At 46.8% G+C, this 20574-nt stretch overlaps 1 protein-coding gene across 1 annotated transcript in view; it reads left to right on the plus strand.

The window, feature by feature from the left end:
• Positions 1-17309: 17309 nt before the first annotated feature.
• The window catches only part of WDR26 (WD repeat domain 26), a 56326-nt gene continuing 53061 nt past the window's right edge, over positions 17310-20574 (plus strand). The window contains exons 1-2 of the mRNA XM_066618704.1: positions 17310-18130; positions 20302-20401. Of these exons, the coding sequence (XP_066474801.1) occupies positions 17784-18130; positions 20302-20401 (447 nt within the window). The 5' untranslated portion in view covers positions 17310-17783. The remainder of the gene's footprint in view (positions 18131-20301; positions 20402-20574) is intronic.

Raw genomic sequence — 20574 nt, forward strand, 5'->3', positions numbered from 1 at the left:
TGAATATATTAAAGATGAACATATGAATTAATGAAGGTCTTGCAATAGCTCAAGGCCTATAAAAGGCCTTGCACAAAGCAAGGCTGGTCTTTCCTTTACTGCCGCTACTGCATCACAGATGTGAAACAACAAGCAGTGGAGGGAGCCCTCATCCCACAGCTCATACAATAGGTCAAACAGTTGCCCTCATGCTGAGAGCAACTGTGTCAGGCCAGTGTGGACTCCAACAAATCTCCAGAGGGCCAGAGGCTCATTGGAGATTGGGGGCTCCCTAAGGGCCACACTGAGAGGCCTTGAGGGCCACGTGGCCTCAGGGCTGGGGTTTGGGCACCCCTGCTATAACAGAACATAACCTCCTTCCCATAGCTTTCATTATCAATAAACGATGGGTCTCAAATACAAGAACTCAGACACAATGCTTTGTTATAAGAGAAATTAGTAGCTAAGATGCTCATTGATACTCTGTGCTTGCTTCAGAGCCTGATCAACAGGATGAAGCAAGGCAGAAAGATTTTTTTTGACCAAAGCTTAAAGGAGGGCTGGTCATGATTCTGCTAGCCAGAAAAATGTCTTACTGCCATAGCCACCAATTGATCTCCATCTTTCCTCTTCTGGAGAGTGGGACAAGAGAAACATGGCAGTTGCTGAACAACCACAAATGACCTCCTGTTGCTTTTTCATTTGGTGATAACCGACACCACTGCGACACTCATATAACCACACTTCAAAAGTAATTAACCCAGCAATAAGTGCGCAATATTGTGATATCTCAAGCAGTTGGAGTGTACCGAAAAAGAATTCTACAACAAAAGTTCTACCTTGAGGGAGGATGTGCAGATTATGCAAAAATTAAAACAAATATACATTTAGTGCACAAATAATTTATCATGTGGAGAAAGATGAGAATAACCAATTCAACTATTTTTTCTGAGCTTAGAAGATAACTGAATATACTTAGAACATAATAAATTTGTGTGGGTGACAGAATGCCCTTATTAAAATGTTAAAGTCTAGGAACTGCTCTCACAAAATAATTTCAGTATTTTATGACATCATCAAGAACTTGTCAGACACACATAGGCGTAGTGTGTTTGGCTTCCTTCAAATGGATTGGCAGCTAGGAGTTAATTTTATCACCCTGTCAAATTCTGTTTCTAATATGTCACTCTCTGCTAATGAGCACATAAGTGGTGAATCTATTTTGCAGGCCTTTTTAGATATATATCAGCACTATATACCTACTGCATATCATCCAGTTATAAATCCTTAGGATCAAGAATGCCTAGCTTGCGACATACAGTTCTTGCAACATACAGCTCTTGCACTTATTAGATTCTGGGTGTAACATCAGCACCAATGGGACTGGTTATTTCAAACTTTACTCTAACTGGTGGTAAACATTTTAATATCCCAAGTTATTCCTCTGCTGACCTGAGAGTCACTATTACAAAGGAAGAAACTGCTGACTTAGAATTTATCAGGAAACTTGACCTTATTTGATTTGACTTAAAGAAAAATGAAGGCTTCTTTTCACACAATGTTGTGGAGTAACAGATCTCATGCATTTGTTTATTTAGAAGGTCCCCTCCCCAATCTATAATATGGAGTTACCACGGGCAGAAGATGGGTATTAATATTTTTATTACTAAAATATTGATTTTTTAATATTTAGAGTTCTGCAGTATTGTATGGGGCAGAACAGTCATTTCTCAGAGTTCCACTGCAACCCCTGAGAGGGGAAAGAAAGCTAAAGCTTTGAAGCACCATGCTCTCACCCCTAACAGGGCACTACTGCATGTGCACTCAGATAGTGACACTCTCCCTCACAAGCTATGAATATGCATTCTGAACCAGAGACCAGCAATTTGAGTTGCTGATGGTGCTGTCTATGTCTTGCTACACTCTTTGTTTCTCTTTGCTGTCCACAGGCTGCTTTCCAAACAAGGGAAGACACAGAATCCTTCACATGGTCAGTTGCGCAGATTACAAGGGAAGCCCCACTGGCGTCGCAAGTGGGGTGCGGGGGGTGCGGGCCGCACCAGGTGACGCGCTGTGGGGGGGTGACATGCCACACACCCCGCCCCCTGTGCGCTTACCAAGCACGTGATGCCACAGCCTCAAACCTGCAGCCGAGTTCCTACCCTTCTGAACTTGGCTGCAGCTAGATCTAACGTCATGCATGTGCGCAAGCCTCGCGCATGTGCACGACGCTAGAGGCACCTGCAACCAAGTTTGGAGGTGCCTGCGAGCCCCTCCAAACTCGGCTGCAGTTAGATCCAGCATTGTGCGCGTGCACGAGCCTCACACGTGCATGACGCTAGAGGCACCGCCCACTGCACAGAAGGAGGTCCATCATGGGGGTGACATGCTCGCCTCCCACACCGGGTGACACAAAGCCTAGTGACGCCACTGGGAAGCCCACAGAATGCCTGGCAGTAGTGACCAGTGTGATCCTAGCTGCTCTTCTGTGGGGTTGCTGATCTACTTATTCCAGACAGTCCTCTGTTGCCTTGCAAACTTCATGACAGGCAGTAAAATAACTGGTGTAGCAATACCTCACTGGCACCTCCTACTTTGCCATCTGTTGGATAACTTGCAGAGGGACAAGAGCCCTGCAAAGATACACCCCAGTTGTGTTTCTCTTTCAGATATTGTTCCATCTTTGAGGTTATGCAATAGAAATGTTCACTTGATTACCTAGTAAACCTATTGCTAAGTAAATGTAGCAGCACATATGATGAGCCTGCCCCACAATTAGGGAGATTTATAAGGAAAGTGGGGGAAACAAAATGAGGGAATAGGATGTACCTATGCTATGAGCATGTACATCATTTAATGCATGGGGCTGGTCAATTGGCATGTGTCCTCTGAACCAACCCTGGAAAAGGTTCTCCTGACCACTACTGTCATCTGATCATCTAGACAGGAGGGTCGAATCCAGGAGAACCTACAGTCTCTGAACCTGTTGATTCCCGGATCACAGCACTCTCTACTAACAATAGCTGTGTCTTGTCTGGAATAAGTTTCATTTCATTCACCTTCATCAAGGCCAAAATTGGCACCAGTTCAGAACTCCCACTGCTTTCCCTAGATTGGAAGATGGAAATGATACAGCTGGGTGTCATATGGATGACACTAATTCAGATCTCCAGAGGGACATGCACAGACATTTGATGTATATTTTAAACAGCACAGAAGCAAGATGACAAGACCCAGCATGACATCCTTGGACCTACCCACCAGAAAGGACCAAAGCTATCACACAATGGTTCCTCTCAAATACCACCTGAGGTAGGCAACCCAGAACAATACCATGGTTAGTAGTATTAAAAGCTATTGCAAGATCCAAGAGAATCCATGGAAATCACACTGTTTTCTTGCATAGGTCATTCGGCAGGCAACCTGGACAGACCAAAAAGAATTGGAAGGTATCAAAAAATGAGTTTTGTCCAAGAAAACCTGAATCTAGTTCAACATGATTTAACTAAGAAAAAGGTGTTGCTAGGAAACTGCCAAATATTATGTTTACTGTAGCAAAGTGCCTGTGCCTTGATCATATTATATTTTGATGTCTAATATATTTTCTCAAAGGTAGACAGGCCAAAAGTACCAGACAGTGTTCTGTCTCATAATGTATTGAAGTCTAGTTAGGTACTCTACACCCCTTACTGTTGCCATGTACAGGCAGCCATAATACAGCATACAGGCTTTGGGCACAATCCTACCCTGCACTGGAACAGGCAAGCCTGTATCCAGCACAGGGTAGGGACCCAAAGCAGCTCAGTCAGAGGCAAGGGGAAACTTTTCCCCTTACCGCTGGTTAAGGCGCCTTTGCCCCTATGGGTCTTCTCAGACTTGTGCCACCTCCTGAGGTGGCGCAAGTCTGAGGAGAACAGAGCAGAGCAGCTTCAAGTTACTCCAAACTCCCTAGCATAAGTACTGGATCCCAGAATAAGTGCTGGATCCCAGTCCTGCCTCCTGTTCCCCACCCACCCACTCCCGGGGCCGCCCACTGCCCACCCTCCTCCTGCCCAGGAACGCCTCCTTCCCGCCTCCTCCCCGCCCACCCCAGAGCCTTGCTTTGGCCCAGCCAGGACGACACAAGACTCACGGAGGAAGCCGGCGTGGAGGCTTGTGTCAGCCTCTGCAGGCCAGCACACCTCCATGCTCCCTGCTTACTCCTGAGGAGGCGCAAATGTGCTTTATGGCACATTTGCAACCCTCCTGGGCCAGCGCAAAGGACTTACGCCAGCCCAAGTGAAGGGCAGGATTGCACCCTTTATGTAGCACTGGAGACAGAGGTGTTTGTGAACTTAATATAAATGTATGGGTTATTGTTAGCAAGTGAAAATGAAACATGTGCTTGCTCACACTTGGCCTGTAGCCTTCAATTTTTTTTTTTTCTAGCAGAGTTTACTCTGGTTTCTGAAATGGAGGATGTGAATTAGAGCAGTGGTTCTCAAACATTTTAGCAACAGGATCCACTTTTTAGAATGACAGCCTGTTGGGACACGCCAAAAGTGATGTCATGGCCAGAAATGACATCATCAAGCAGGAAAATTTTTAACATCACCCATACAACCAAATCAAAGGATTACAATAAGTTTAAAATTTTATTTAAAATAAAGAACCCTCCTAACCCTCCCAAGCAGTTGCTGATTGGCTTAAAAAAATTCCCCAAACATCTCAAAAGCGGATTCACATTGGGGAATTCAATCCAGCGTCCCCAGAGCTATGGGACATTTACACAGAATGTCTTGAGTTCTTCCTGGAGGCCAATGCAGTTAAAGATGCCGCCCTAAAGGGAAGCCAGTCTTCTTTCTTTGTCTGGGGCAACAATTCCCCAATGGTGAATCAGCTCTGAGTGAATCAGCTCTTGGTTCTCGCGTTGTTCAGCATGGAGGAATATGATTCCACCTTCGTTGCCAGTGTTATATAGTGGGTCCATGAGATTAAAAGAAGGTATAGTGATAACAGCTCAATAAGTTTATTCCATCTTCAGAACAGAACCTAACTAAATACAAGGCAAACCCCTGGCTTTTTATAGCCTTTAACTCCGCCCAGACTTCCCATGATTGGTGCAATTGAAACCTTAATTAGAGGGCCAATCGGATGCTAGGATTTTGATCCATCACCCAATTGGGCAGAACTTAAATTAACTAGAGGGCCAATCGGATGGTAGGATTTTGATCCATCACCCCATTGGCCAGCCATAGGACTGGGCCAATCAGTTATGCAGGATTTTGATCCTGCATAACTTACATATATAACACACATTAAAGGGGCAATCCAAACCCGCGCTGGAGTAGGCAAGCCAGGAGGCTTGCGTTGCATCCAACGTGGGTTTCTGGCCAGCAGTAGCTCAGCCAGAGGCAAGGGGAAGCTCTTCCCCTTACCCCTGGGTAAGGGATGCTGGCCCCAATGTGTCTCCTTGGACCTGCACTACCTCTGGAGTGGCACAAGTCCAAGGAGAGCAAAGCAGCTTGAAGCTGCTCCATTCTCCCCGGGGATGGGGGTTGGAATCCGGCATAACCGCCAGGTCCCAGCCCCGCCTCCGCTCCCCGCGTGTATCCTCCCCCATTCAGAAACGCCACCCGCCACCTCCCTGCCCCCCACGGCTATCTTCGCTGCTTGTGTCGGCATAGGTGCGCTGGCACAAGCAGCATGGAGGAAGCCGCCGCAGAGGCTTCTGCTGGCCTCCATGCGTCGGCGCATCTAGATGCGCCGACGCAGCTTCCTCCCACGGAGGCACAAACGTGCTTTACGGCACATTTGTGACCCTCCCAGGGCTCCTATGCCAGCATAAGTGCTGGTTAGGATTGAATCAGGACCCACATGAAATTGGCTCATGACCAACCTAGTGGATCCCAACCCAAAGAGAAACACTGAATTAGAGGACAAAATAATAGTGCTGAATCTCCTGCTTTTTAGTCTTGTCCCTTTAGCAACAAGACTGCCCAATCCTATTGAAAGGAAGTATCAGCGGAACACGTGCTCTGCCAGTGCTGGCTGCTGCAAAAGTGCAGTAAAGTTATCTGCTGCCATGCAGGGAGCCAGCATGCAGGTGGGAAGGCCAAAGCCTTCCAGTATGCGTTGGCAGTGTGACGGGCCTGCTGGAGTGAGCCATTGGGGAACAGTGATCATGCTGCGATCCGTTTTGACGTGCGCGTTGGGGGAAGAATACCAGGCAAATCTCTAACAAAAACCCTTGACTTCCAACAGGCGGACTTCCCTCAAATGAGGAGGCTGGTTAGAAGGAGGTTGAAAGGGAAGGTAAAAAGAGTCCAATCTCTCCAGAGTACATGGAGGCTGCTTAAAACAACAGTAATAGAGGCCCAGCAGAGGTGTATACCACAAAGAAAGAAGGGTTCCACTAAATCCAGGAGGGTGCCCGCATGGCTAACCAGCCAAGTTAGAGAGGCTGTGAAGGGCAAGGAAGCTTCCTTCCATAAATGGAAGTCTTGCCCTAATGAGGAGAATAAAAAGGAACATAAACTGTGGCAAAAGAAATGTAAGAAGGTGATACTGGAGGCCAAGCGAGACTATGAGGAACGCATGGCCAGCAACATTAAGGGGAATAATAAAAGCATCTTCAAATATGTTAGAAGCAGGAAACCCGCCAGAGAAGCGGTTGGCCCTTTGGATGGTGAGGGAGGGAAAGGGGAGATAAAAGGAGACTTAGAGATGGCAGAGAAATTAAATGAGTTCTTTGCATCTGTCTTCACGGCAGAAGACCTCGGGCAGATACTGCTGCCCGAATGGCCCCTCCTGACCGAGGAGTTAAGTCAGATAGAGGTTAAAAGAGAAGATGTTTCAGACCTCATTGATAAATTAAAGATCAATAAGTCACCGAGCCCTGATGGCATCCACCCAAGGGTTATTAAGGAATTGAAGAATGAAGTTGCAGATCTCTTGACTAAGGTATGCAACTTGTCCCTCAAAACGGCCATGGTGCCAGAAGATTGGAGGATAGCAAATGTCACGCCTATTTTTAAAAAGGGAAAGAGGGGGGACCCGGGAAACTATAGGCCGGTCAGCCTAACATCCATACCGGGTAAGATGGTGGAATGCCTCATCAAAGATAGGATCTCAAAACACATAGACGAACAGGCCTTGCTGAGGGAGAGTCAGCATGGCTTCTGTAAGGGTAAGTCTTGCCTCACGAACCTTTTAGAATTCTTTGAAAAGGTCAACAGGCATGTGGATGCGGGACAACCCGTGGACATTATATATCTGGACTTTCAGAAGCCGTTTGACACGGTCCCTCACCAAAGGCTACTGAAAAAACTCCACAGTCAGGGAATTAGAGGACAGGTCCTCTCGTGGATTGAGAACTGGTTGGAGGCCAGGAAGCAGAGAGTGGGTGTCAATGGGCAATTTTCACAATGGAGAGAGGTGAAAAGCGGTGTGCCCCAAGGATCTGTCCTGGGACCGGTGCTTTTCAACCTCTTCATAAATGACCTGGAGACAGGGTTGAGCAGTGAAGTGGCTAAGTTTGCAGACGACACCAAACTTTTCCGAGTGGTAAAGACCAGAAGTGATTGTGAGGAGCTCCAGAAGGATCTCTCCAGACTGGCAGAATGGGCAGCAAAATGGCAGATGCGCTTCAATGTCAGTAAGTGTAAAGTCATGCACATTGGGGCAAAAAATCAAAACTTTAGATATAGGCTGATGGGTTCTGAGCTGTCTGTGACAGATCAGGAGAGAGATCTTGGGGTGGTGGTGGACAGGTCGATGAAAGTGTCGACCCAATGTGCGGTGGCAGTGAAGAAGGCCAATTCTATGCTTGGGATCATTAGGAAGGGTATTGAGAACAAAACGGCTAGTATTATAATGCCATTGTACAAATCGATGGTAAGGCCACACCTGGAGTATTGTGTCCAGTTCTGGTCGCCGCATCTCAAAAAAGACATAGTGGAAATGGAAAAGGTGCAAAAGAGAGCGACTAAGATGATTACGGGGCTGGGGCACCTTCCTTATGAGGAAAGGCTACGGCGTTTGGGCCTCTTCAGCCTAGAAAAGAGACGCTTGAGGGGGGACATGATTGAGACATACAAAATTATGCAGGGAATGGACAGAGTGGATAGGGAGATGCTCTTTACACTCTCACATAATACCAGAACCAGGGGACATCCACTAAAATTGAGTGTTGGGCGGGTTAGGACAGACAAAGGAAAATATTTCTTTACTCAGCGTGTGGTCGGTCTGTGGAACTCCTTGCCACAGGATGTGGTGCTGGTGTCTAGCCTAGACACCTTTAAAAGGGGATTGGACAAGTTTCTGGAGGAAAAATCCATTATGGGGTACAAGCCATGATGTGTATGCGCAACCTCCTGATTTTAGAAATGGGTTATGTCAGAATGGCAGATGCAAGGGAGGGCACCAGGATGAGGTCTCTTGTAATCTGGTGTGCTCCCTGGGGCATTTGGTGGGCCGCTGTGAGATACAGGAAGCTGAACTAGATGGGCCTATGGCCTGATCCAGTGGGGTTGTTCTTATGTTCTTATGAGTAGGTAAGCCTGGCATAGGGGGCAGAATGGAGGGGAGGGGAGGGAGAGGGTTGAGTGGGGCAGCGGAGGGCAGAAGGAATTGGGGTGGGGTGGGTCAGGCCCAGGAGGGGAGGCAGGTTCGGTGGTGGCACACATGCCTACCTGCTTCCCAGGCCTGATTCACCAGCATGGATCGTTGGACTTGTGCCAGTGATATCGCTGATGCAGGTCAGAGTTGACCTATAGTAGGTACTAGGGCTTATCCTGGTGCAAGGGGATGAATGTCCCCTTACCCTGAAGACCTCTAGCAGCCAAAAATTCCCCACAGTGCAGCCCGCCCCGGCACTGCTGTATTGCTATGCAGGGGATTTAGTTAGAATTAGGCTGTAAGATCCAGTTCAGTCATGCTACTTGTCCTACATGTATATGTATATATTTTTCAAAAGTGAATTTTTAATAAATGCTTTGGCTGAACATGCCACCAGTCCTCACAGAAGTAGCTTACGGCTCAATCCTATCCAACTTTTGAGCTCCAGTGTAGCTACAATGCAGACCTGTAGTAAGGGAACACATGTTTCCATACCCTGAGGAGACCTCAGTGACTGCCTCCTCAACACAGGAAGCAGTGCATATCCCATTGGCACAGCAGCACCACCACTGGACAAGTGGATAGAATTGGGCCCTTAATTGTTTGTTTTCTACAGTTTAGCACCAACAACATGCAAAAGTGCTACACAAGGCACATATGTCTTGTTCAATTAACATTAAATAGTGAACCTGTTTTCCTCAGTCAAATATTGGGAGAGTATACATAGGGCATGACGGTAGAGAACACTGCATCTCTGGCTTTATCTACATGAGCAGTTGTTCACACTGTGATACTTATCCATTTCTGAGCTTGTCATGCAAAACTGTACATCTCCTTCATAGGGTAAAAACATTTTGAAAGGATGATATAAACTGGATGTACCATTGACTCTGTTCCTGGACATGGCATTGTTCCTCCCTCTCATTTGCTATCAGAGTCTCTTTCCTTAATTTTATGGGTGGGACAAGGTGAAGTTGCATTATCATTGTAGACTAGCAAGCGATTAAAATGACATTACATTCAGTGTGGCAAGAATACATTCAAAAGTGGACACAGGCTAAGAGTACACTGCTAAGAGTCTCTCCCTCTCATTTCTCCACTATCTAGTCACCTTAGGACCCAATCCTATCCAACTTTCCAGCACCAGGGCAGCTGCAACATAGTCCTAAAGTAAAGGAACCAATGTTCCTATACCTTGAGGGGGCCTCCAAGACTGCCTCCCCAACACAGGAAGCAGTGTGTACCCCATAGACACAGCAGCACTGGCACTGGAAAATTGGATAGAATTGGGCTCTTAAGCTCCTCCAGCACTTCTAAATACTTCTTCACCTTCCTTGCCCATTTCCACTTCATTCCACAAGTGAGTTGGCTTACTTGGTAAACCTGCACAACCTAGTCCTTGTGCTAAGTGCTGGTCAGATAGAGCCAGCCCAGTAAACCTGGAGCCATGTTGTGTTGCCGTAAGTGGATCACCCGCTTCCACCCTGCGTTGGGGTTGCGGCCTGCTGGCTCCTCACACAGGGATCATATATTACTCAGCTCCTTTACCATGTATACTGGCAGTGGTGTAGCTAAGGGGGTGCAGGGGGTAGCAGTTGCACCGGGCATCAAGCTTTAGAGAGGCAACAAGCTGAGCTTGACACTAGTGACTAAAATTGTGAAAATCTTGGTATGTATGAATAATACTATCATGTTATAAATCACTGGAAAGGTAATTTAATGCAGAATGCAATGAAACAAACTGCATTAACATATCTTTATTTTATCAAAAGTTATGGCCAATTAACCAGTAAATGAAAACACAAGTGCCTTATGGAACAAAAAGTGGATTTTCATAACTCAAAACTGACTGTGAGACTGATTGTTCTGAGAGCCAATGACACGTTATTATGTTACTGACATGTTGCAATGACATGTTATTATGATACAGCATGGAACCAATAAGGTGTTAATGAGTCAGCTCTCATTTCCATGTATCATAATACAGTCACCCCTGCTAACTGGGTAAAGAGGTACTTTTTCAAGTGGTGCTCCTCTTATATTTAACAAGGGGTGAATAACCATATCTCTTCACTCCAGCACAGTCTCTCGATCCAATCAGGGGCACAGTTTTTATTTATTTACTTAATTAAATTTGATTTTGTCTTGGGAGGGCTACAAATCTTCTTTGACCCCAGTTAGCAGATAGATGCCTTAGCTATGCCACTGACTGGGAGAGGCTGCAGAGCAAGTGGGTGGTGAGCTGTTGGGGGGAGGAGATGGGTTTCCCCTAATTTTCATTTTTTTAAAAGCCCAGGCGTGACGTCACTTCCAGCTATGACATCACTTCCGGGGCATCATTTTGAGCTTGGCACCAGGCTACACGATCGTTAGCTACGCCACTGTATACTGACTGCCAATTTGTTTTCCATTTTAGTTCAAAGTATTGACCTTGAAAGATCTGAATGGTCTGGGATCAATGAACCTCAAGAATCCCTCATATGAAGCATACCTGAGCACTATATTTTGCCATTGAGGTCCTCCTCTTGGGAAGGTTGGCCTGGCCTCACTTGCTCACTTTTCAAGGTTTTATTCCAGTGGGCATTCTCTGGGCATTGTTTTTAATGTTAAAGTTAGAATGTTAACCAGACTGTGATAAGATCCACCTGGAATGCTGATAGTTCTTGAAAGATAGAACTCATTTGTTATTTGGAAAAGACTGCCTGTGTGAACTGCCTTGAATAAAGGAGCAATCTAATGACCAGAAAGGCAAGATCTGATAGCTACTGCTTCTGCTTCCTTAAATTTGCTACAAGTTTGATTGTTATTTTTCTGTAATGTTCTTGTTGTTTTGAAGGCTTTTTAATTGTTAGCCATCTTGATTGTTGCCTTTCTATAAAAGAAGTTAAATGTTAACATATAAATTTACATACCAATGATCACTCATGCCCTAGGGCTGGTTCAGAAGCAACCCAATCTATACCTAAAACTTGCCTCCAAACATCTGGTCTACACCACTTGTTACCTGAAGAAGTGATGCTTCCTTATAACATTTATGGTGACAGGTCACAGCTATTTTGAAGGCAATAACCTTTCATCATGCAGATGGCATGTAGTAGCTGTTTATTGCTACCCAATGACATTACACAGCATATAATGGCAGGAAGTGAGAAAGAATAGTGTAACCAGTTGAAGCTGGTGGTATTATGTAAGAAGCCTGCTATGATAATTACATTTAATAAAATGGGATAACACCCATGTCTTGCAAAAAGCAACACAGGATCTTTGTTGAAAAGCAGTACTATAATCCTATTTTGACTTCTCTTCAAATAAATGATAAAAACATACCAAATAAATGGCACCAAATACCAAATAAATGGTAAAAACTTCCCTAGTGTGGTTGAAAAACCACACATAAATTGTCAGGTTTCATATATAGTTGTATTACCACCTTGTAAACATGATCAGAGCCATAGGTGAACAGTGGTAGGTATATACAGAAATACATAGACTGAGATACACTGGAGAAAAAAACCAAGTCAACAGGATGAGAATTAAAGAAAACGAGACAAACACTCAGGGTCTTTCCAGACCACACTACAAATATGTGCAGTGATTTCTTAGTAACTTCCTGCTTAGGACCTATATTGTGGCACTCTCTAGATCAGGGGTGTCCAAAGATTTTGGCAGGAGGGCCACATCATCTCTCTGACACTGTGTCGGGGGGGGGGGGGGAAGAATTAATTTACATTTAAATTTGAATAAATTTACATAAGTTTACATAAATGTATTAAAGATGAACTTATGTGAATGAATGAAGGTCTTGAAATTGCTCAGGGCCTATAAAAGACCTTGTACAAAGCAAGGCTGGCCTTTCCTTTGCTGCAGCTACTGCATCACAGATGTGAAACAACAAGCAGTGGAGGGAGCCCTCATCCCACAGCTCACGCAAGAGGTCGAAGTCGCCCTCACGCTGAGAGCAGTTGTGTCGGGCCAGTGTGGGCTACAACAAATCTCTGGAGGGCCAGAGGCTCATTGGAGACTGGGGGCTCCCTGAGGGCTGCATTGAGAGGCTGCAAGGGCCGCAAGTGGCCCCAGGGCCAGGGTTTGGGTACCCCTGCTCTAGATCACAGTTTGGAAACTTCACTTTGTGTAGAACATGACTGTCTACTGATGAGCATTAGCCTAACCAGGGGCATTAGCATACAATAGTGATCAAGCTACAGTGGCTTCCTATTGCCACCTTGACATGACTGAAGTTACTCATTTTGACTTTGAAGGTCTTGAATGGCTTTGGCATTACAAAACTGTTCTCAGTTGCTGCCCTGCTACTTTAGCATATTTTTCTGGACAGCTGAGGCATTTCTTAATAAGCAGTTGCTAATTTGTTGTGTGGGAAACAAGGCTCCTTTTTCAAAGTTATTCAGGGTCCAATACCATCCAATTTTTCAGCGCTGATGCAGCTGTGCCAATCTGGTGTATGCTGCATCCTGCAGTGGGGGGGGGGGGCAGTTACAGAGGCCTCCTCAACGGAATATTTGTACCCATACCCTGAGGCTGCATCAGGGTAGGTACCCTGAGGGTAGGGTAGGTACCCTGAGGCTGCATCATAATTTGATAGGATTGGGCCCTCATTTGTTCAGGGGGGTTTACATTTCCACAGTGGTCAATCATACAACAATATTTTGTAGCTAGGAAAACACAATTCCTTCCCTAGTGCATCATTTGGCAGTGTTTAATACCACAAGGAAAATGTGACGTGTTACAAACATCTGTTGCAGCCATTTTCAAACACTGTGCCATGGCACATTGGTGTGCCACAAATGGTCTGCAGGTGTGCTGTGAGGGAGGGTTATTTATTATTAGGGCATTGGGAGATGTGAGCCCCCCACCAACAGCATGGTGTGCCTTGTCAATTGTCAAAAAACTGATGGTGTGCCTTGACAATTTTAGTAACTTGTCAGTGTGCCTTGAGATGAAAAGGGTTGAAAAGTACTGATCTATTGGATATAAACTTTGATGTCAAGGTTATGTCTGATTGTTTCTCCCCTCATGTCCACACCATTCTGAGGCTTTTAAAATATTTTGAATGCATTTTTTCCACCCTGGGATAATTTATCTAGTTGTTTTAGCTTGTGGTAAACACTGCTCGGGACATCCCATGCCCTACAGCAAATGGTATTTGATGTTAAAATTTTACTTACTGTATTATGCACAACTTTTTTTCAACATCAGACCCCATTTCCTTCTTTTAAAGTGTGAAAGGGCTATCATTCGCTATAGCAAGACTGTTCCCTTGGTATAGGCTTGCCTACTCTTCATCTGTTATACAGGAACCAACGAGGTAGGGGTACAACAAAACAAAAACTTTTCTATAAATGTTTTATATATAAATTTGTAAGCTGATTTGTTTGTGCAGAAACGTATGTGTCTGTGTGTGTGTGTTTAAATGCATTGTTTCTATCTTCTATATATATATATATAGGACTACCTAGTTAGCAACCTTCAGTCTCGAAAGACTATGGTATCGCGCTCTGAAAGGTGGTTCTGGAACAGCGTCTAGTGTGGCTGAAAAGGCCGATTCGGGAGTGACAATCCCTTCCACACTGGGAGCAAGTGCAGTCTGTCCCTGGTCTGTCTCCCTGGTTATGGGCCTTCCTTCTTTGCCTCTTTGCCTCAGACTGTTGGCCAAGTGTCTCTTCAAACTGGGAAAGGCCATGTTGCACAGCCTGCCTCCAAGTGGGCCGCTCAGAGGCCAGGGTTTCCCACTTGTTGAGGTCCACTCCTAAGGCCTTCAGATCCCTCTTGCAGATGTCCTTGTATCGCAGCTGTGGTCTACCTGTAGGGTGCTTTCCTTGCACGAGTTCTCCATAGAGGAGATCCTTTGGGATCCGGCCATCATCCATTCTCACAACATGACCGAGCCAACGCAGGCGTCTCTGTTTCAGCAGTGCATACATGCTAGGGATTCCAGCACGTTCCAAGACTGTGTTGTTTGGAACTTTGTCCTGCCAGGTGATGCCGAGAATACGTCGGAGGCAGCGCATGTGGAAAGCATTCAGTTTCCTCTCCTGTTGTGAGTGAAGAGTCCATGACTCGCTGCAGTACCGAAGTGTACTCAGAACGCAAGCTCTGTAGACCTGGATCTTGGTATGTTCCGTCAGCTTCTTGTTGGACCAGACTCTCTTTGTGAGAGTCATCTAAGAGAAGGAAAACTCTGATTCCAAACCTCCACTGCCTTGTGGCTACATCCAGTTGTGGAAAAGGCTTCAGGAGTCAATCTTGAGGCAAAATCAGGAGCCGGAGTCCCTCAGGCAGTTTGTGGCTGCACACAGTCACGTTCTGGTAACTCCTGCGACGCCGCTGGAACCAACCGTATTGGTTTCTGCCTTTCCATTGGATCATTCCAGCGACGTGGAGAGGGGGGATTTGCTGCATGGGTAACAGCCTATCCTCCATACCTTCTTTTACCCAGGCTTTGCGCACTGGAGAGGACACTCTTTCTCTCGATACCGAGCTAAACAAACGCATCGGTAAAGCAGCTATATAGGACTACTAGATGAATATTCCCAAGGTAGGACTACTAGATGAATACCAAGGTAGAAACAATGCATTTAAACACACACACGTATGTTTCCGCACAAACTAATCAGCTTACAAATTTGTGTCCACAACATTTTGATCTTAAGATATAATTTTTAAAATGTTTTTACAAACTAAAGAAGAAAAGACTTCAGGACTGGGGGCCCAATCCTATCCAACTTTCCAGCACTGGTGCAGCCAAAATGCAGCCCCAAGGTAAAGAAACACATGAGGAATATTTTGAGAAGGCCTCAGTGACTGCCTCTCCACCGCAAGATGCAGCGCACACCCCATTGGTACAATTGCACCAGCGTTGGAAAATTGGATAGAACTGGACCCTGAAACAACTACCAGAGTGGTAGCTATAGGGTGATCAGATGCCATAACCACAAAAGAGGACCAGACACCCCAAAATGTTGGACATCCAAGAAAAATGTAGGATGTGACAAAAGAAAAGCCAAAAACACTCGTTTTTACATGAAACACATGTAACACATGATTAATAATATATAATAATAATAATATACAGTATTTATATACCGCCTTTCTTGGTCTTTATTCAAGACTTTATTCAAGGCGGTTTACACAGGCAGGCTTATTAAATCCACGCAGGGATTTTTACAAATTGAAAGAAGGTTCTCTCTTTCAAGAACCACCACATTCAAGCTGTTACACTCCGATCTGGTTTAACATTCTGGCCTCCATCCTCCCACGCTCCGAGCAGATGGAACAGCTCAGCTGCAGCTTGTCAGCTGCTTCAAGGTCGCACGGTGCCGGTGGCCTCGAACTGGCGACCTTGTGGATGTTAATCTTCAGGCAAATGGAGGCTCTACCCTCTAGACCAGACCTCCTGCCCACATGATTTCATGTGGTTAAGTTAAACACTGTGGGCCCAATCCTATCCAACTTTCTAGCACCAGTGCAGACACAACACAGCCCGAAGGTAAGGGAACAAATGTTCCTTTACGTTGAGGAGGCCTCTGTGACTGCCGCCCCCCACACCAAAGGACACAGTGCACATCCCGCTGACACTGCTGCACCGGCCCTGGAAAGTTGGATAGGATTGGGCCCTATATTACTTATTATTAACTTTTAAAATACATGATGTATAATTTATTACATGTAATGCATTAGAACAGGGGTGCCCAAACCCTGGCCCGGGGGCCACTTGCGGCCCTCAGAGGCTCCCAATCTGGCCTGCAGGGAGCCCCCAGTCTCCAATGAGCCTCTGGCCCTCCAGGGATTTCCTGGAGCCCATGCTGGCCTGATGCAACTACTCTCAGCGTGAGGATGACTGTTCAACCTCTCACCAGAGCTGTGTGATGAGGGCTCCCTCCACTACTTGCTGTTTCACATCTGTGATGCAGCAGTGGCAGTGAAGGAAAGGCTGAACTTGCTTGTGCAAGGTCTTTTATAGGCCTTGAGCTACTGCAAGACCTTCATTCATTTGTATACCTTCCATCTCTAATATATTCATTTATGTAAATTTATTCAAATTTCAAATGTATATTAATTATTTTTTTCCCCCGGACCCCAACACAGTGTCAGAGAGATGACGTGGCCCTCCTGCCAAAATGTTTGGACACCCCTGTATTAGAAGAAGGCTCCGTGCTGCCTGCTGACAGAGAAAAGGAAGACGTTGAAGTTCTTTTCCAGGATGTGAGGCTAAAAAAGAGGACGTGTCCTGGAAAAAGGGGATGCCTGTCACCAGGTAGCTCTACCACGCAGTCCCCAGGGAGACGCCAAAGAGTCTTGTTGCCCCTTAAAAAGCGCTCAGTGAGGAAGTCAAGTGGGGGTTTTTACTACTGAGAGGGCAGCTTTCACTCCAAAGGGGCAGGAAGGAAGGAAGACCCACCAGGGACAGGGGTGGGTCGCAGGCCAAGCACAGCCCTGCCCGGCCCCCAAGGGCCTGCTTCTGGTCTCCAGCCCAGGTGGAACCCAGCCAGCCAACCAGCCGCCCGCCAGCCGCCCGGTCACACAGGCAGGTGTTGTGACCGAAGCCCCCGCGACGGGTCTGTGCCCACCCAGAGGGGGGTGCTGTGGAGACGGCCGGGCCCCGCTCGGGCGCCCCGCACCCCGAGCCACCCCAGGCAGCGGCGGAAGTGAGCGTAGGGGGCAGTATAGGAATTTCCTGTGACGTCCCGGCCCGGACTCCATTAGGCTGCAGCTAGGCGGAGGAGCCACAGACCCGGCAGCTGGCGGAGAGGACTGGACTGGGCTGGGCCGGGTGCCTGGGGCTGCCGGGCGGAGCCTCCGCGGGAGAGACCGTAGAGCGGGCGGCGGCCGTTGCTGCTGGCACCGGGAGAGGGAGAGGCCCCGCTCCGCACCTCCCCCCTCGCCCCCCCCCCTGCCTCCCCCCTCGCCCCCCCCGGCTTCCCACCACGGCCGCTCTCGGCGAGGAAACTCTGGCCTCCGCTTCCTCCTCCTCCGACTCGGACACCGGCGGAGCCTCCCCGCCACCGCGGAAGAAAGCGCGGGCCTCCCCGGCGGCGGCGGCGGCGGCGGCGGAGGGAGCAGGAGAGCCCGGGGCTTCCACAGGCAGAGCAGGCCTCACCGCGTCCCCGTCCCCCTCGCTCTCTGCCGGGCTCGCCCCCCCCGCTGCCAGCCCCCTCAGAGCCGGCGGCGGCGGCAGCAGCAGCAGCGCCATGCAGGCCAACGGGGCAGGAGGGGGGCAGCAGCAGCAACAGCCGCCGCCGCCGCAGGGTCCGGAGCTGGGCTGCCTCAGCGCCCAGAACGGCGAGGCCTCGTCGGGCTCCGCCGCCGGGGAGCAGCTGGCTCATGCCAACGGGCTGCTGCCCTCGGCCAACAGCGGCGGCGGAGGCTCCAGCGTCAACAACGGGGTCTCCGTCCCCGGGGGGTCCGCCGCCGAGATGGGGGGAGGCAGCGGCGTCGGCGTCTGTGGCAGCGCCCTGAAGAAGAAGAAGCGGCTTTCGCAGTCCGACGAGGACGTGATCCGGCTCATCGGGCAGCACCTGCACGGCCTGGGCCTAAAGTAAGTCGGCCTCATGTCTCCCTCCCGGTGTCCTTTGAAAAGCCCTGCTACTGTGTGAGGTGCCCAAGCGCCCACACGCATGGTGGACAGGCAGGTGAGGCAGAGCCTCTCCACCGGTGTCCTTCGAGAAGCAAGCGCAAGGGTTGTAGGTGCTTGGGCACCTCGCACAGCGGTGGTGCTTCTCGAAGGTCTGCCTCACCTGCCTCTCCACCCACTGCATGTCCCTGCTGTCAACACCTCCCAGTGAGAGGGCCAACACCAACAGTGAGAGGGTCAACAACCAGGAAGGTTTCAACACCTCCCACCTCCTTTTTTGTCCCCCAAGATCCCACACCCCTGTTGTTCTCATTCTCTGGGTCACCATGACACTCTCCTGGGGGAGAGCCAGCTTTTGGGGCAAGGAGGGGGTGTTTGTGGCACTCTCCTTGTCTAATGTCTATTATGGCAGCTGAAGCAAAGCCGGATGAAATCTGTACGTGAGGGAGAAGGGCATGAAATGAGTCCAGGGCGCTGCTGCTGCTGCTGCTGCTGGGAATAATAGCCCTGACAGACTTGTTTATTTTAGTTCACTGTTGTATGCCCAAGGGGGAGAAGCCAAGGGGAGAAGTCCATATTTCTCTGGTATCGGGGTGGGGGGAAAGAGGCAATTTGTGCCATAGATTATTTTGTCGCAGTTTAATATCTGGGGGAGATGGGGGTGGGAGGTTAATCCAGTAATTGAAAGGATGGAGGCAGTGTGATGAAGGGGCCTGTTTTTTTTTCAGGCCTAGTTCAGTGAACTTCCTACTGAGAGAACAGGTAGATCCTCTGTCATCTATGAGAGTATGGGAGCCCAGCAGCATATTATTAAATGTGGATCAATACAAAGATAGTACTGGTAAAACAGCATTATAAACACAATAGAGTATATCAATCCCTTTGTTTAGGTGGATCTAAAACATAAGTGGCTTTATATTTAAAGAGTAAATACCCACGAATAGGTAGCCTTGTGACTGTGAGGTCTCTTGATTTGGCTAGTTGTTTGGGTAGGTAGCCTGGTAAAATGTAGCTTGGGTATAACTATGTCTCATGTAATCTTTGAGTATACTGAGTGTACTTAAAAATTTAATGTCATATGCGTTGACCCTTCTGTAGCTTACAGCACTGCAGTACTTTGAGCTGAGTAATAGGCATGCAGCTGGGGTGGAGGAGGGTGAAAAGCAAATAAATACAGGACATCAGCAATTGGAATTAACAAAACAAACCTGACTTGATAAGTACAATGTAATAGCAGCTAGATGAATGTGAGAGAGATTTATATCCTCAGAAAATCAAGGCTCCCTGTATACTAGGAGAGCTTGTGTCATTGTGAGATTGAATAGGTTTTAATTAGTGTACATGATAAGTGCACCACTGACACAAAGCAAGTTTACAGTAGTAAGCGACAACTTGTGACTGTACCATAGTAAATGTGCTATCTTTATTTTATAAAGTATAGGTGGTGTTGCAGGTGTATACATCTGACTTATTTTATTAAATATCCAACCTATATGGCAACTGATATGAAGAAAATGTTGGTAGGTAATGTCACAGGGACCAGTGTGTCAACTGCCCAACTCCAGTAGAGAGAGAGTTGACAGACCCACCTTCTGAAGTACTTTAACAGCACAGTGTTATGTATGTTTACTCAGAAGTCTTACTGTATTAAATGATTTACTCCTAACTGCATAGGTTTGTAGCTTAAGTAGTCTTTCACATGAATAATTTGATGTTGCTAAAATGTTTTTAGACATGTTTTTTCTTTGACAAAATAGTTGAGTATTGAAACCTTTCTATTTAAGATAAGGATGCAGTTCATATATAACTTGTGAATCTGAGTACACAAGTTGGGACATGTCTACATAGCCATTCAAATTTTGTCTGTAAGCCACTTTGAACTTTTGGTTGAAAAGGTGTGTATAAATATCTTTAATAGTAATACTAAGCTGCCGTAGTTTATTATAAAATGTTCCAGGTTTTTAGTTTTTCTTAAAGTAAAAACAGTGTGTTTCAAATATTTTGGGCAATGGTTAAATGAATGGCTTTGCTGTAAGAATAAGATTGGTTTGCTACTTTCTAATATATATATGTATCTTATATATGTATATGTATATATATATATGTATATATATATATGTATCTCTTTCTTGCAGCCAGACTGTTGATCTTCTCATGCAAGAGTCAGGATGCCGTTTAGAACATCCTTCTGCTACCAAGTTCCGAAATCATGTCATGGAAGGAGAATGGGATAAGGTAATATTAAAGATGTGGGACTGTGCAATTATTGCTGGGGCTGCAATCTTTTAGAGTTACTTGGATATAAATCCATCGAACTTGGTGGGATTTAATTCTTAGTAAAATGGCAATAGCACTGAGGTATGAATTTTTTTTGTGGCACTTTTTATAATTCTTGGCTTACCTTTTTT

This window comes from Tiliqua scincoides, chromosome 1 (assembly GCF_035046505.1).
Source record: "Tiliqua scincoides isolate rTilSci1 chromosome 1, rTilSci1.hap2, whole genome shotgun sequence".
Lineage (NCBI taxonomy): Eukaryota > Metazoa > Chordata > Lepidosauria > Squamata > Scincidae > Tiliqua > Tiliqua scincoides.